The sequence below is a fragment of the Terrapene carolina genome, unplaced genomic scaffold (genome assembly GCF_002925995.2).
Source record: "Terrapene carolina triunguis isolate 2854851 unplaced genomic scaffold, T_m_triunguis-2.0 Scaffold66, whole genome shotgun sequence".
Classification (NCBI taxonomy): domain Eukaryota; kingdom Metazoa; phylum Chordata; order Testudines; family Emydidae; genus Terrapene; species Terrapene triunguis.
The window spans coordinates 8279068-8296081 of NW_020664417.1; the positions used below are offsets into that span (position 1 = coordinate 8279068).

A 17014-nucleotide genomic window follows, 5' to 3' on the forward strand; every position below is an offset into this window, starting at 1 on the left:
CCAATCAGCTGTTTGGCGCCGCAAGCCTGGGAGGAGAGGAGAATTAGAGCGGCGGCGGCATGCTCGAAGAGGAGGCGGAGCAGAGGTGAGCTGGGGTGGGGAGCCGCCGCATGGCTCCCCAGGCCGGGGGGGTGAGGAGCTGCCGGGGGGGTGCCGCAAGGCGGGGGGGGGGGGAGCGGCGCGGGGGGGCCCCCCCCCCCAGCTCACCTCTGCTATGCCCCCTCCCCGAGCACGCCATCGCTGCTCCACTTCTCCTGCCTCCCAGGCTTGCGGCGCCTATCAGCTGTTTGGCGCCGAAGGCCTGGGAGAAGAGGAGAATTAGAGCGGCGGTGGCATGCTCGGGGAGGAGGCGGAGCAGAGGTGAGCTGGGGTGGGGAGCTGCCGCACGGCTCCCCGGAGAGGGGAGTTGCCGTGGGGGGGGGGCCGGCGGGGGGGGGGGGGGGGCGGCGGAGGGGGGGGGGGGGGGGGGGGGCGGGGGGGGGGGGGGGGGGGGGGCGCGCAAGGTGGAAGTTTCGCCTCGGGCGCAAAACTTCCTTGCACCGGCCCTGATGGTATATAAGACAGTTGTTAATGTCCAATCATAAATCAGCACAGCTCTTCTTTTCCTGCTTAATTTTTAAAAAAAAAATTGATATGGCAAGGAACAATGAAAATATACTGGCAAGTTAGTTTGTGGTGAAGAATTCAACGGCCACTGAGTTCTAAAAATGTACTAAAAGGTTGTTGGTGGTTTGTGGTCCAACGTAGGTAGGTTACATTGCACTAATATACCTTTCTAAACTGATGAGTTTAAAATGTTAAGAAAATACTTTTGAAAAAGAACCTTAAGAACATGTAAATGTATAAATGATGCCATTTTGAAACAAGTTATGTAATAATGTTTCAAAATGGTGGTGCTAGATTGTGTGTTCAAATAAATCCAGAGCAGGAAGTGTATTTTTCTGTTTTTAAAACCATAAAAAACAAGTATGAAAACATATCAGGCCACATGCCTAGTTCACATGGTTGATAAAACATTTAATAGCTGGCTTTGTCATTGGTAATACGTGGTTATATAACATTGAATTTATAAGTGGCTTTCTTCAAACCACAGGGATTTTTCAATGCTTATGTCTTTTATATGTGTTTAAAAATTTCTTTATAGAGAACTCTCTCTACCATAAAAAAGGATAGAAGAGATTACAGCTCTTCTTAAAGCCAAAATATATTTTTATTTATTTGACATTGAACATGACTTTAAGTACAGCCTCATTTTTATAATATATGTAATTATTTTAATAGGTCAAACTTACATTTGAATCTTCAGTCTTTGAGCATGAAGGAACATCTCAACAAAAGTATAAACAGGCACAGTCCACTATGAACAATCTCGTCAAGCTTCTATGGGGAGAAGATAATATGGACCTTCAGCTGGCTATCCAAGGCATGCCTCATATCGTTATGTACCTCACGCTTAAATTGGACTCTGAAACATCTAAGGATGAGGTATGTGATCAACCAAATGAAGCAAAAGACAGGCAGGATTCAATTTAAATCACTAGATGTCAGTAAATGTTGATTTCAGGTGACACACTGAAATTGATGAAAAAATCCATCAATAACAGTCAGTGCAGCCTCCCCCTACACCTTGCACCTGCAGGGATGTAGTGTCACCAGCCCTGTAGCAGTGCAGAAAGCCCTCTGCAACCGTGGTGTCACGGGAGTGAGTGAGCTGGGCCGTGACAGTGGAACCACAGAGGGCGCAGCCATAGAGACAAAGATGCTGGATCCATGTGGGTGCTGGGAAGGCTGTAGTTCTGGTGGGGCAGAGCAGCAGACCCCTGGCCAGGACTGCGAAGAGGAGGAGGACAAGCTCCCAGTTGCAGGGGAGGCCACCTCACTCAGGAGCGTCTCTATGGTTTTTGCTGCCCCAAGCATGGCAGTCAGGTGGCTTTCGGCGGCATGCCCGCAGTCACGCAGATTCGGCGGCATGCCTGCGGGAGGTCTGCCGGTGCTGCGGCTTCGGCGTACCCGCCGCCGAATTGCCACCGAAACCGCGGGACCAGCGGACCTCCTGCAGGCATGCCGCCAAAAGCCGCCTGACTGCCGCCTTCACGGCGACCGGCAGGCCGCCCCCCACGGCTTGCAGCCCCAGGCACGCGCTTGCTGCGCTGGTGCCTGGAGCCGCCCCTGACCCCACTGCTGCATGGGTCTGTCCTGTGCAGGAACTGTTTAGTAACGAGGTGGCCTCCCCAAGTGCGGGCTCTTCCTCCTCCTTGCAGCTCTGGCTAGGGGTCTCTGCTTTGCTGAGAGAGCCCCCTGCACGCCCGCTGCACACCCACTGTCAGTGCTGCCCTAACCTCAACCCTACCTCAGCTTAATTTCCTACAACTAAAAATTAAAATAGTTAAAAAATAAAAAGTTAAAAATACAAATTAATATTAGTCTAAATTGCAAAAAATTAAAAATCAGATTCTGCTGAGTCTAATTATAATGTCAATTGTTGTGACTTTAAAGGTACCTCATGTTTACTAATACTTTTCTAAGTGATTCCATCTTATGGTCAAAGTGTCTGCAAAGTGATTATGTCTATTATAGAAATCAGGCCTGAAATTCCAGGAAAAAGTTAGGAGTCCAGCATACAATCTTTAATTGCATTTTGAAACACTGCAGCACTGCTGAAGGTCCCTCGATAAAGTACATTACCATAGGTCCTTAGAAATAAAGTGAGAAGGAATATCTTCAGGTTTTAATAATTACCTGACATATTCTTATCATGCTGCTTTGAACATCACTTTATAAATGTAAAGCACAAGTACAAAGCATCCTAACTCATCAGAATTTTTTTTATGGGAGAAGCTGGTAGCAAACCCTATATTGAAGTTGTTTAACACTTTCCATTATAAAGGATTCATGGGACCTTTTCTTTGAAAAACATTAACATTTCCATTGTTTGTAGCAGGCCATTGATCTTAGGCATGAACAACACCCTCATGTTCCAGATATGCCCTTTCTTTGTCCTATGAAATTCCATTCAATTTTTGCCGAGATAGAAACTGTTGAGAATTGCTATTTCCTTTCTCTCACTTATGTTTGTCAGGAAAATGTTTTCAGAGTGCAAGTATAACTGAACACACGAACATTCTAAGGTTGGGTTCATTCCGTTGACAAAGCAGAAGCAGCACACACTGTACGAGAAATGACTGGGAATTATCAGAACAGCTGTAGCAGGTAGGGAGAGAGAGAAGCCCAGCTCAACTATCTCTGCCCTGGACCCAACATGACTCCAGGGCTGCTTTAGGAGCATCACATGGGGCAGAAACCAGGCTCCCTACCCTAAATTGCCCCTGGACTCAGGACTTGGTCCCAGGAGCCCATTTCCCCTCACTCTGGGCACTATATAGAGCAGGAGCTTTCCAAACTCCCAGGGTAGCAGGTGAGAGAAAAAGCTGGGCCAGGCTATGTTCTTTTCCTCTCCTGCTGCTAACTAATCCCTAGTGGTCCATCCCTCTGCTGGGATAACATCTTTCTCCAGTTGCCAACTAATGCAATTTGTCCTGTAGTTTAAGTGGCAGATGTCTTCACTGCAGTGATGATGGTTAGGGTTTAAACTCTTCTGAAAATGCATTATGGAGTGAAGAGTGTTACAGATGCACATAAAGGAATTTGTTTTTACCTTTTTCCTTTGTGAGGGAGAGGAAGGTAACCTAAGAAATTACTTTAACCCCTGTTCCTCCCCCCTACATTTAAAAAAAAAAATTGTTTAGTTTGCAAAATCAAACTCTTGAAAGTAAGGATATGTCAGATTTACAGCTACTTAATTCAGCCCCTTGTATGTATGCCTTATGATACTGTCGCATGTTATTTTTTTTTGCAGGACTCCTGCTTCAGTCAGTGTATAGGATGGACAGACAGAGGGGCAGAATTAACGCTACACAGGCAACTATAAATCTGGCGTTTCCTAACTTTTCAACCCTAGTAATGTTCTTTGAAAACACACACACTCTTATCCTCCCACCCCCTATTGGGATAAAAGCTACATTATAATACTGTAAGCCAGCAGTTCTCAAACTGTGGGTCAGGATCCCAAAGTGGGTCGTGACCCCATTTTAATGGGGTCGCTAGGGCCAGCATTAGACTTGCTGGGACCCAGGGCTGAAGCTGAAGCCTGAGCTCCACCCCCACCTGGGGCAATGGGTCTCTGGCTACAGCCCCCTCTCCTCCCACCAAGGGTGGCAGGGCTTGGCCTGCGGCCCCCTTTCTCCTCACCCACAGCGGCACAGCTCAAGCTCCAATGCGCTTCCCCTCCCCACCCCACTCCACTCCCAAGGTCATGTAGTATCTTTATTGTCAGAAGGAGGTGCAATGAAGTTTGAGAGCTCCTGCTGTAAGCTTTGCTTTTCAAGCCTCTCTCATATCATTTAGCAGACTACACTTTCACTATCAGAGGTGGCTATGATACAAAGTAGTTTATACAAATGTCTTTTATAAATCCTTCAGGACCGTTCTGGTTCACTTTCTGCTGTTTTTTGCAACCTAAGACTACTTCCATCAATGTACAGAAAATCTCAGAACATTTCTCACTTTGGTATTTTCCCACAATAAGAACGTATAAGGTATTCTCAACTGGCAATGGAATAAAAATAAGAAGCTTAATCAAAGTTCACTTACAACATGTTGTGAATGGTTAATTTTTCTTTTCAAAATCTTATGCTGCAGCTCCTTGTTCCCGTTCATCCAATGTGGACTATATGGTAAAGCTAGAGACAGTTGTCTTATAAAGAAAGAGACAGCATTGTCCTGGTGAAACATATAAATTTAATACACCGCTACCTCGATATAACGCGACCTGATATAACACGAATTCGGATATAACGCGGCAAAGCAGTGCTCCGGGGGGGCGGGGCTGCACACGCCGGTGGATCAAAGCAAGTTCAATATAACGCAGTTATATTGCGGTAAGATTTTTTGGCTCCTGAGGACAGCGTTGTATCGAGGTAGAGGTGTATTACTAAAATAGTGAAAAAATACAAGGATAACCAAGGCTTACCTGGTTTCAGAGCTACTAGTTTCCTCATTAGGAGGTAGTTAGATGTGGCACAGGTACAGTCCCTGCACTTGGGTATGCGAGGGCCACTCCCTCACTACCTAGGGTGACCAGATGTCCCGATTTTATAGGGACAGTCCTGATATGTTGAGGTTTTTTTTATATGGGCTCCTATTACCTCCCACCCCCGTCCTGATTTTTCACACTTGCTATCTGGTCACCCTGTCGCTACCCCACATGGCACCATTGTCCTATCCCTTCTCCACACTTTTCTGTGATACAGGACTGGCACATCATAAGGAGTAGTACACTACACCTTGAAAAAGAGGTTGCAGCTGGCCTGCTTCCCCTACATTCCAGGGATAAATTCTTCTCTGAGCAACCCCAGAGATGGTGCAATCTTAAACAGCCACTAATGCTGTTTTGTGCCTAAATGGCACAATTGAGCTCTTAAAAACATACATTTTACCAAAAGAACACCATGCCTTTTGGAGAAAATTGTCCTTAATGTTATCCTATTAACAGTGAATGAATAAGGATATGCTGTTCCAGATTCCAGAGTTTACAGTAGTTTGGTTTAGAAATGAAGAAACGTATCTATCTATCTGTCTTCTATAAGTGATCCTTTACTGGGCTTTTTATCTCTATTTTGTGGCTGATTTGGTGTGCAGATCACATCTTAGCCTCATTAGTAAATAATGGCAATTTATACTAGTTTCTCCCACTTATGAGCCCTGGGCACTCAAAAGCAGAATTAGAGAATCCTAAGCCTCACAGAGCTCTGGCTGTTGTATCATAATGTAAAAGTCATCTGCCTATAAGGAAATTAGTCTTCCGTGTAATCACGGATTCAGCTGGTAGGTTGGGTCTCAGTTGGGCTTTTTAGAACAGGGTAAATATTTCATTCCATTGTAACAGATTTCTGTACTTGGACAGTCTTCCAGTGATTTCATGTTTTAAGAGAATAATGTTATTCATGTCTTTTCTAAATGATTGATATCAGTATTGGAAGAATTTGTTTAGTTTCTATGTAAAGCAAGCATTATTGAGCAACTAATGAGACCCTGTTAACTTTTACAAATACTTACCATGTAAATTCTGCAGTAATAGTTCCTATTTTAATAGCTTTTGAATGAATTTGCAGAGCTCACAGTCTTCTTGTGTACAGCAAAGCAGCGGACTATTGTCTCCTTTCACTGCGGTGTAAGGACAACTTAAAACATCCTTTGTCAGTGTCTTGTGTTTGAAGGTTGTGGGAGGTTTTTAGCTGGTCATCTCTATTTTGACAGGAGTCCTTTCAGCCATCTTTCTTGGTGCCAAGACTGTTCTGATTAAAGCAAACTGTTTCTTTGCAGTTCATTATATGAGAAGGGAGGATAATGGAAATAGAAGAGGTGGGATTTACTGACAAAAGAATATTTCCAAGTAATATTTTAGTGTTCTGTTCAGAAAATATTGTATTCTTTTAAGATTAACTACTTTGTCATTTATTAATTCAATTGTCCTTGGCCTTTGCACCATTTAGACAAAATGACACTTTTCAACTTGCTTGGAAGACAACTGATCTGCTTGTGTGGTGATAGATACTGAACCTTACTAACTCATTAATATATAGATGGTGCTGCTGGGATCTTTTGTTATGTTTGTCTTTTCTTTCCCTGGGAAAGTGTATAGTTATTTCTCAAATGAACAGTGTAAAGGTCCCTGTTCATTGGGAAAGAAAAGATTTTTTTTTCTAACCCATTGCAATGCTGTAATTAGAAAAGGCTTTTTTTCTTGATGAGCGGTTGATGCAGAAAATCCTTGTTGCAAACAAGTATTTAAAAATAGAGCTAATTAAATTGAATGAGAGTGGCAGAGCTTGCCAGTTCTCTCAATAGTGAGACTTGAAATTCTTTTAATCTGATTGAAAAGAAAATTTCCCAACAAAATTTTGGCACAGTCTGAATGTGCTTTGTCATATGAAATAAAAGTTAATGAATTCACTGTTGTTTTTATTTGTTAAGAAAGATAATTTAATTTTTAATAGTATCTCCTGGCCTCTCTACCTTGAGTAGACTTGATATTTCAATTAGATTATTTCCAGGCCATCTAGTAAAGATTGAAAACACTGTATAGGTTGCAGTATCTCTGTAGGTATCAGTTATTAGCTCTGTACATTTTCATGGGTTGACAAACTGCACCAAGTATGTGGACATTATTATCCTTTAGTTTATTATTCCCACACAAAAGTGCTTTAAGTTAAAGGTTTCTGAAGTAATTAATATAACTGTTATGTAAAATAGGTAACTACAGCATTTCCCTTTAAGAACCTAGGAATTTAAAAGACTGGAAAGAATCAGGTAAAATCATTTACCTAAAGATTTATTATCCCTACAATTACTGATTCTGCAATTTTTTGCCCTTAGGCAGACTTCTGCTCCTGTGCAACCACGTGTAAACAATTGCATGCTCAGCACCATATTTGTTAATGACCTATGAATTTTTTCAGTATGTACCTACTAATATCTTGCTTCATATGTAAATATATCATCAGTGATGTATGTGTAGAAAGGCCGTGTATTTATGTTGTAGTTTAGGGCCTGATCTTTAGAGGGGCTGTAAACCGACAACTCATAATTGAAAAATGAAGAAGGCCGTGGTTCTATTAGTGTGAGTAAATGCTCGCCATTGTGAGTAAGGGGTTCACAGATTTCCATTTAAGAGCCAGATCACATGTTCAGATTGCTGTATGAACACGAACAAATCTGATTCCACGGGACTGTTGTTTTTTAAAATGACAATATTTTTAAGATGTGAAATTCTTCAATATGTTGTTTTTAATTTTTGTATATATTTGCCCTTATAGTAAAGATTTACAAAAGTCTTTTTTTACAAACATTATATATATATATATATGCACATGCTTAAAAACTTTGCAAGTTTGTAGCAAGGTCTGGAAATCCCCCCAACAAACCAGTGCTAGATAACATGCTGGGAAGGTATGTGATAAAAGTTTTCAGGACTAAAATAACTGATGTTGCGGATATACTTTTTCCTTTGCTTAACTAACTAATAATTTGATATCCTGACAGCAAGAAATTCTTTACCAATACCCCATATCAGAAGCATCCCAAAAGCTGAAAAGTGTGAGAGGAATATTTCTCACTCTCTGTGATATGCTGGAAAATGTGACTGGAGCCCACATTATCAGGTAACATATTTTCAACTTAATACAAAACCTTTTTGTTTATTTTTTAACTTCCCTTTCTTTTTATCTATACTGAAGAAAACATCTGTACGTCAGGCTTTGTTATTATGCCTAGTCAAAACAAGAATGAGTTTACCTTCTAATCTGTAATGTTTTATTTGGTATAGCCTGCTTGAGTTGGTCTGCCTAATGTGGCTGTACCATGAATGGTTATGTGATATTGGGCTGTTTCTTTGCTTTAGGTCTCGGTGGCTAGAAATGTAGTATAATATGTAATGTATCACAGGATCTGATCTAATGAACTCGCAGTCAACCTTGATCTAAATTCTTTAGCAAGATTCCTGGATTCTGTTTCATTTTAGTAAGGTAGAATGGACATTCTGTAGCAGCTTAATTTAAATTAAAAAACTAAGATTATAACTCAGTTACATATGAACATGAGTGATAGTCGGTACAGTAACTCCTATTTATTAATTTTGATATTAAATTAATTTTATTTCACGAGTTTTTGTTTTTGATTTGTCAACGATGTTTGTATTCTCAGCACGTAACTGCATCATCTTTAAAGGTGCAGCACAGAATCTCACCCATTATTTTAAGACTGTTTGCAGACTCAAGAAAACAAGATTGCAACAGTTTTAAACTTAGTTCACATTTCAAGTTCAAGATTTTCTTCTCAGCTGTAAAATCTGGGGCATAATAGTTTTAAAAACTGAAAGCTTAAACCGTAGAACACATTTGCATGGCAAATTCCACAGCCTTAGAATCTGAGAGTATGTCTACACTTAGAACTGGGGGTGTGATTCCTGGCTCACATAGACATACTCACACTAGCTCGCATAGCTGAAAATAGTAGTATAGTCATGGTAGCACAGGCCATGGCAAGCGGCAGCATGAACTAGCTACCCTAAGTACAAACCAGCCTGGACTCCTTGGGTACATACACAGGGTGGTTGGCCCATGCAAATGCTGCCAATGCTACTACCATGACTGCACTATTACTGTTATCACGCTAGTTCAATGAGAGCTAGTGAAAGTATGTCTACATGAGCTGGGAATCACACCCCTACCTCCAAACGTAGATGTGGCCAGAGAATACATGGGACCCTGGTTATATGTAAGGTAGAGAGAAGTTAATGAAGCTGTATAAAAATGGGAAGAAGAAATCTTTGGGAATAGGAAGCCAGTGAAGGAAAAAGAGGAATAATGAGGATCAGCCATCTTCACAAACTAGAAGTAAGTTCCATTTTTAGTTCGTTACTCCCTCTTGACTCCTGATTTATATATTCTGTGCTAGTCCCATCAGTCCATAAATGTCTAAGTATCAAGCCTGTCACAGTGAACTGGTTATAAGTGGTAATCTTCAATGACTGATGTTCCTGGTTTATAACGTGGATATGTACTGGATGGTACAATATATTCACGTGTGCACAAAACAGCATTTAGCACAAGAACTGCTGTTGTCAGCCATTTTCTGAGGAAGCACTGGAAAGTTTTACCAGCTATACAGGTATATAGTTATAGTTGTATAATCCCCAGTGTGGACACTCTTATTCTGGTGTGAGTGCCTTTTTCTAGTTCAGGTTAAATCCCTTCCAAAGCAACATAAGCTAAATTGAAAAAAGGCACTGTTGTACCAAAATAAAAGTACCTACATGGGGGAGGGGGGTTATGCTAGTGTAACTACATTCTTTGAAATTTACATTTGATTGAACACAGAAAAATCTTTCCTATGTAGATAAGACCTAAGTGTGATGGAAAGGCTATGACCTTTTCCAGTTTATGAAACTCATTATTACACCTCTACTCCTATATAACGCTGTCCTCGGGAGCCAAAAAATCTTACCATGTTATAGGTGAAACCGCGTTATATCGAACTTGCTTTGATCCACTGGAGCGCGAAGCCCCGCCCCCCCAGAGCACCGCTTTACCGCGTTGTATCCGAATTTGTGTTGTATCGGGTTGCGTTATATTGGGGTAGAGGTGTACTTCTTTGAGTATCCTCTGCATATTCCCACTCCTGGGAAGCACCAGATGTTGGAACCTTTTCATTGCAGTTCAGATGTTGGAACCGTCTCATTAGAGCACTGGTGCATCCCACTTACCTCTTTCCTCAGCATTTCCAACATTATGAGGCAAAAACTATTAAAGGGGGAGTGGGGCCCTCTGTCACCTTAGTTCCTTAGTTCCTTCCATCTGCCGCAGCACACGGATGTGAACCTCTCCAGATCCTTCTCTCAAAATAAATATTGAGTGCCTTAGTTTAACAAGTAATATAGTTAGTATAGATAGCATAATTAGAATAAAATTATCTAATTGTTTAGGATATTGTTTTTATTGTTGGTATGCTTAGCAGTTAAACTCATCTACCAGTTTCATAGGGAATCCAAAGAGAGCCAGGTTTAAGAGGTATGCATCATGTACAGTGGCCTTCCTGACATTGGATGTCCATGTCAGATGCTTGATGTACCTTAGTGAGGGTGTGACAGAGTTGGAGTAGCTTAGGGCTAGCTCATCGCTTTTTGCACTTTGTAAGCGTCCCCGCATGGGCCAAACTGGGAGATAATTGATTAGGACTGGGTGATTAACCAGTTAACAAGGAGATTCAGCTCATCAGCTGGGGACTGTTAAATGGAAGATAGGAAGGGAGAAGGGAAGGCTGGAAGGAAAGGCCAAGAAACCTATGATTTCAGAGAGGTTGAGATCTCTCTCCCCACCCTCTCCCCCTGTGCCTAGAGCAACACTGAAGTTTGGGGAAAACCTTATGGTGATGGGAAATGAAGCTGCATACGTCTTTGTAAGTAAAGTACATTGTGGTAAACTTAGGTAAGAGGGTGTGAAGTCTACTTGCAAAGAGAAATCCAGGGTGAGGGAGCATCCTCTGTGGCTGCGGTCACCTGAATTCTGAAAAATTCTCCTTTTGGGTTGAAATGTTCTATGCTTGGTCTACACTAAAGGGTCATTTCTGACTACGCAGTGTATATCGCCTTGCCGAGTTTGACAGATGCAGACTACAGCTCTCCCAGTATATAGAGCTGGACACAGATAGTGGGCTGTTAGTCTCAAGTCACTTCTGGAACATCTTCCATGGTGGAGACTGTAAAGGCCTAACTGAAAACCCACAATGGAGTGCTCAAAAATCACAACAACAACACACCACCTGTCCTTAGCATCAGAAGGAGAAAGTCGTCTTGTTTGTTTGTTTTGTTTTGTTTAAGCACAAAACTGGTAGAACTAGTGATTTTTATAGGGACTCCAAAGTGTTTACTACATTCTGAAAATTCTAAGATTTCATTTAATAAAAAATGTAGGTTTCTACTTTTTTCAGTAGACTAGGCACAGCTACCTAAAAATAGATATGCTGATGCCTTGTTAAGTCTTACTGAAAACTGACTCCTGCCAAAAAATAGCAATAAAGGTCTGAATTCTGCTTCTTCCATGAGGCGGGAACTTCAGTACCTAAGATGGAGCATTTAACGTAATGCTAACTGCCCTTCTTCATTTTACTTTATTTAAATATTGGTTTATATTTTATCAGGTTGTCATGGGTCATTGTTAGAGAAATTGTGGAAAGCATTAGTTTCTGTATTGACCTGATACTAAAATAGGTAACTTATTCATATAAAAATAAATATAAAAAAAAAAATAAAAAAAAAAAAAAAAAAGTAAATTGTGCTGTAAATCTTATCTTTGGAGCCACTACTGGTGCTTTGTATTTGTGTTTATATACACGTATAAAAATGTAAATACATTGACTACAGCCATCACTTTGTTGTTGATGTAGTGTAAATAGTAAAGATATTGGGCATTGTATCCCCCCCCCCATTTTGCTCTAAGCATTTTGATACTATGGTGCTGCTTCTTTTTTTTTTGTTTTAAGCATCAAAACATTAAACTGTTGAGAAAATCTAGCATTGTTTTTAATATTTTTATGTTCCTTTGTCATCTTCCCTGCCTCTTCTTTCTGTCTCCCTACACTGTGTGAATGCATTCTAATGCTCTGGCAATTATTGATTCAACTGAAGTATAGTTTATTCGGGCTGAACATCAGCAGCATGTGCCAGACTAAGTCTTCCACTTAAAATCTTAATTTACTTAACAGCATTTCTTTAAAGTTAATTTGATTAGAGTTAAGGGAGGAGGAGAGTTGTTTTTGCTTTTTAAAGCAACATGAAGATTATGTCCTGCAATGTAAGCTCTTTGGGGCAGGAATGGTCTTTTTGTTCTGTGTTTGTGCAGTGTCTAGCACTAGCACAATACAAGCAATAAATAATAATGAAAACCTCTTTCCCCTTTTGAGGCAATCTCAGCACATCTAGGTTAAATTTTCCTCCTATCTTACGTTGTTGAAGTGCTTCAATATTAATATTTGTTAGTTTTGATTGATTCAATAATTGCTTCCCCCCCCCTCCCCCAGGTTTCAGAGTGGTAGCCATGTTAGTCTGTATCAGCAAAAAGAACGAGGAGTACTTGTGGCACCTTCAAGACTAACAAATTTATTTTTCATATTCTCTGTATATATAGATCTTCCTACTGTATTTTCCACTGCATGCATCCAATGAAGTGGGTTTTAGCCCGTGAAAGCTTATGCCTAAATAAATTTGTTAGTCTCTAAGGTGTCACAAGTACTCCTCGTCCTTATTTTTTTTGTTTTTTTTGTTTTTTTCAGTTCCGATCTTGCTTCCTTGACACAACTGGATGTTCTGCCCTTGGTTTGAGGAATTGCAGCCTCCTGCTCTAACCATGATATAACAGTCTAGCCTATAAAAGTTGTGAAAATGCTTCTTCCTTTACTGTAGCTTCCCTTTTCTAGTGTACGTTGCTTTCTTGCTTCACTTATTCACAAACCGTTAACATATACCTAGTCTGCATATTTTAGGCACCAGACGCTTACCACTAATTCTTGCACTTGCACATATGTTCTCCCTTGCATCCTCTTACATTCTATATAGGTATCAGTACTTTGACTCACACTTCATCAGTCATAGCCAGTAATTATATGATTTTCTTGTAAATCTTTATGGATGCTGAATGGAGATTCTTCCACAGAGGCATTTTCTGGCAGCTCCAAACTGTCTAAAAACATCTTAAGGCAACCTATTTCTAGATGTCCTACACATTCTCTATTCTTGTATTCAAGAAACGGTAACAAAAATCCATAAACACTTAGACTGACTTTTGCTGGTAAAAAACTATAAAGTGTAAAATCATTTCTGATGGCTTCTAGAGGCTGTTACATATTGTTTGGAAAATGTAATAGAAAATACCAGTATTTTGTCCAACATTTCCTTAGTCAGAAAAGTAGCTTTTGATTTTCACCTCTGTTCAGGTGTGAGTGGTTGCTGAGTATATAATGAATTGCTGTGTTTTCTATTTTCTATACATAGATACTAGTAGTGCAGTAAATAACTTTTTGTTTGTACAGAACATTAGAATATCTTAAGCTGGAGGAGACTAAGGTGGTCACTCTTGTGCTGGTGAATGGCAATGATCTTTAATTCTATAATAACTCACTACTGACTATTATACAATATAAATATTGGATCAAAATAGAGTGATTTAATCATGGAGAGACAGCTTGAAAACTGAAATTATTTGTTTTTTTAAGTTTTAAACTAAACTCTTTATGACTTTATTTCACTTTGATATAGTGATATCTTAATTTGCTATTTAAAATGTCTAAGGCTGTAATAGGAATGGTGGGGAAAGTAATACTTGTTGGAAATCCTGTGGTCTGTGAAAATTTCAGTACCATTATGACTGTAGGATGTTACACCCACCAAGTCTGTCTACGGCTTCATGTCCCCCATCAGGGTAGTATTTCAGCATCTCATAAACATTAATGAATTAATTGTCACAGCAATTGCATGATTCAGAAAATATTGTTACTCAGATTTTACAGATTGGGAATTGAGGCAGAGGGAGATTAAGTAACTTGCTCAAAGTTGCACAGCAAGTCTGTGGCAGAGCCCAAAATTGAACCCAGACCTCTTGAGTCCCAATACAATACTTTAATCACAAAGACCACCTTCCTCAGTCCTTTCGATTTAGGCAGAGAGATATTTACAGTCTTCTAAAACAACTTGAAGTTTAGCAGCAACCAACAAACCCAATCTGTTGGTTTTATATTTAATCTGAGACAGTCTGGTAACTAGATTATTGGATTCCAACTCTCTTTTTTGTCCCACTTCACTCTCCATTTAAAATATGTACATTCTCCATATATTTCTATGATTAATACACTGATACTGTAACAGTTCAGGCTTATCTCTGTCATTATTTCAGGTAAAAAATTTTAAAGTGCTGAAGTCTTGTTTCAAAAGAGACTGAGGAGCCAAAATCACTTGTGGGGTGTCTCAGATGAGAATATAACCAAGGTTTTGCCCACTGAAAATGTTGCCCAGAGTCTATAGCCATACCACTTTCTGCTGAAATCCTGTTAACTTTGTAAGCTAAGTGAAAGACCTCTAAAGAACACCCTAATGGCTCAGAAAGAGATGATGGCATTCATCTCTCTGACATAGTACTTGGTTCTCACATGGGGCATGGAGTTACTTCAGGAGTCTTTTGGTTGGAACATAAAGCAAGTCCTCGCTATTTGTGGTAGTTTGTCCCAAGGCCCATTTTGTAACAATAGGGGCTTTAACCCTGGTGTCTCGGTCATTATACTTGGCGTGGCTAAATTCTCCCTGTAGTTTCCACTGGAAAAAGTATTCTGTATTTCTTATCTGAAACTCTTTTGTGTACAATAGTACTGCTTTGTACCATTAAATACAAATGACTGCATTTCAGTGGTTGAAGAACCAATCCCTGTACATACAGCTCACAAAGTTACAGTTTATATAGCAGTTTGTAAGGTATGTTGGATGTGAAGTGCTGCTTGTCTATAAGCTCATTGCTATTAACAGCATGCTCTGCATGTTACTGTGCAGTGACACATTTTCTTCAGATATTTATACTTCTGGTGCCAGATCTGGTGGTCTATTCCTGGCCCAGTTTGGCAGTGCAAAGCTAGCATCTCTCTTATCCATAGCCACTCCAAAGAAATCAGGAAGAGGCAATGAGGGCGCAAGGACCAGAGGAGAGCTGTTAAAGGGTGGTTCAGTGGCTGCTATCCTTGTAGCTCCAGAAGGCATTTTTCTAGCCTGAGAGGGGACAGAGCCTTTTGGAGCTCCCACGTAGTAGAGAATTTTGACTGTCCCCAGTGCCCATTGGACTAACCTGGGTGTATTTTGCAAAAATCATTGGTATAAATACATCTGAATTTAAAACTGGACAATATTTCTAATTTGTTTGCACTCTCCAGAAATTTTTTTCTTTGCCTTTTTTTTAGTGTGTTCCAGTATTCTGCTGTATTTAGAAAAAAAGGAAAGATATCTAGCAGTTTTTTCGGTAACCATTTGTGGAAATGTTAAGAAATGGATCTTATTGTTATATTTTCCCAGTATCCCTACCAATTTGTTTAAAAAATCTACTGTGCAGTAGGTGATTACCTTACAAATAACTTGTACAGTGTGCACTTCAAATTCCATAACTATAAATGCAATTGTATGACCCAGCTGAATACTCAGTATTTAAGTGAGCATGAAGCTTTATATATTAACATTCAGAATAAATGATGACCCTTCATAAAGCCTAAGTAAACATTTTCTTCTGGCTTTATTTTTCTAGCTCATCCCTTTTTTTATGTGGGAAACTGGTTCAGGTGGTTTACTGGAAAGAATCAGACAAGTTGCTTGTGATTGGCCTTCCTGCGGAAAGGTGAGTTTTAAGCATAGCATGTTTATTTTTTAGAAGATGATTGAAATGTACAAAGACCTGGGAACAGTAACTTTCTTATGTCAGTCTAATATATGTATAGAGCTATGTTTTCAGTTGTATAGCTGGTAACTCTGCATCTATGTAGGAATTATTCAGCTTGCGGTGTATGGAAAATCACTGCCAAGAACTTGACAGAACTAGTTTGTCACTGAAAAAAACAGTGACTTTTATGAATACTTGAAATCCCCTGAACAAAAACTGCTATTTGTGTGGAAAAAAATTATAGTTAATGTGATGTATCTGATTTGGATTGTAATCTCTTTGCAGCAGAGACTCTATTCTTTATCTGAGTATACAGAGTTTAGCACAACGGGGCTGCACTCCTGATTGGGGTCTGTAGGTGCTACTGCCATACAAATAACAATAATAGTGAGTGCATGGTCTGGGAGGCAGGAACTCCCAAATTCTTTTTCCCAGTTCTACCACTGATCTGTGTGTGACTATGAGTAAGTCAATTAAAGGAAAACTATTGTACAGTAACTCCTCACTTAGTCGTCCCGGTTAATGTTGTTTCGTTGTTACGTTGCTGATCAGTTAGGGAACATGCTTGTTTAAAGTTGTGTAATGCTCCCTTCTAACGTCGACTGGCAGCCGCCTGCTTTGCCCACTGCTTGCAGGAAGAGCAGCCCGTTGCAGCTAGCTGGTGGGGGCTTGGAACCAGCAGCCCCCCTATCAGCTCCCTTCTCCCCTAAGTTCCCTGTGCAGCAGCTGCCCAGCAGGCTAGCAGTTTCAGCTGTCCCTCCCCCCACTGCCATGTGCTACTCCTGCCCTCTGCCTTGGAGCTGCTCCCCGAGACTCTTGCTTGCTGTGCGGGGGGGAGGGGAGGAAGAAGGGGATAATGTCAGGGTGTCCCCCTCCCCCCTGCTCCTGCACCCTGCTTACCCCATCTTCCACAGAGCAAGGGGGACACACGACAGGGCTCAGGATGGAGGGAGCTTGCTGGCAGCAGCTGTGGTCTCAGCAAGCTGATCTAATTA

The 17014-nt window shown here is 40.6% G+C and overlaps 1 protein-coding gene across 2 annotated transcripts in view; it reads left to right on the top strand.

Annotated features, from left to right (window-relative positions):
- Positions 1–17014, top strand: part of INTU (inturned planar cell polarity protein) — a 94483-nt gene that overhangs the window by 40403 nt on the left and 37066 nt on the right. For both annotated transcript variants that reach the window (XM_024211446.1, XM_024211445.3), the window contains exons 4-6: positions 1282–1485; positions 8101–8219; positions 15888–15977. In XM_024211446.1, coding sequence (XP_024067214.1) covers positions 1282–1485; positions 8101–8219; positions 15888–15977 — 413 coding nt within the window. The remainder of the gene's footprint in view (positions 1–1281; positions 1486–8100; positions 8220–15887; positions 15978–17014) is intronic.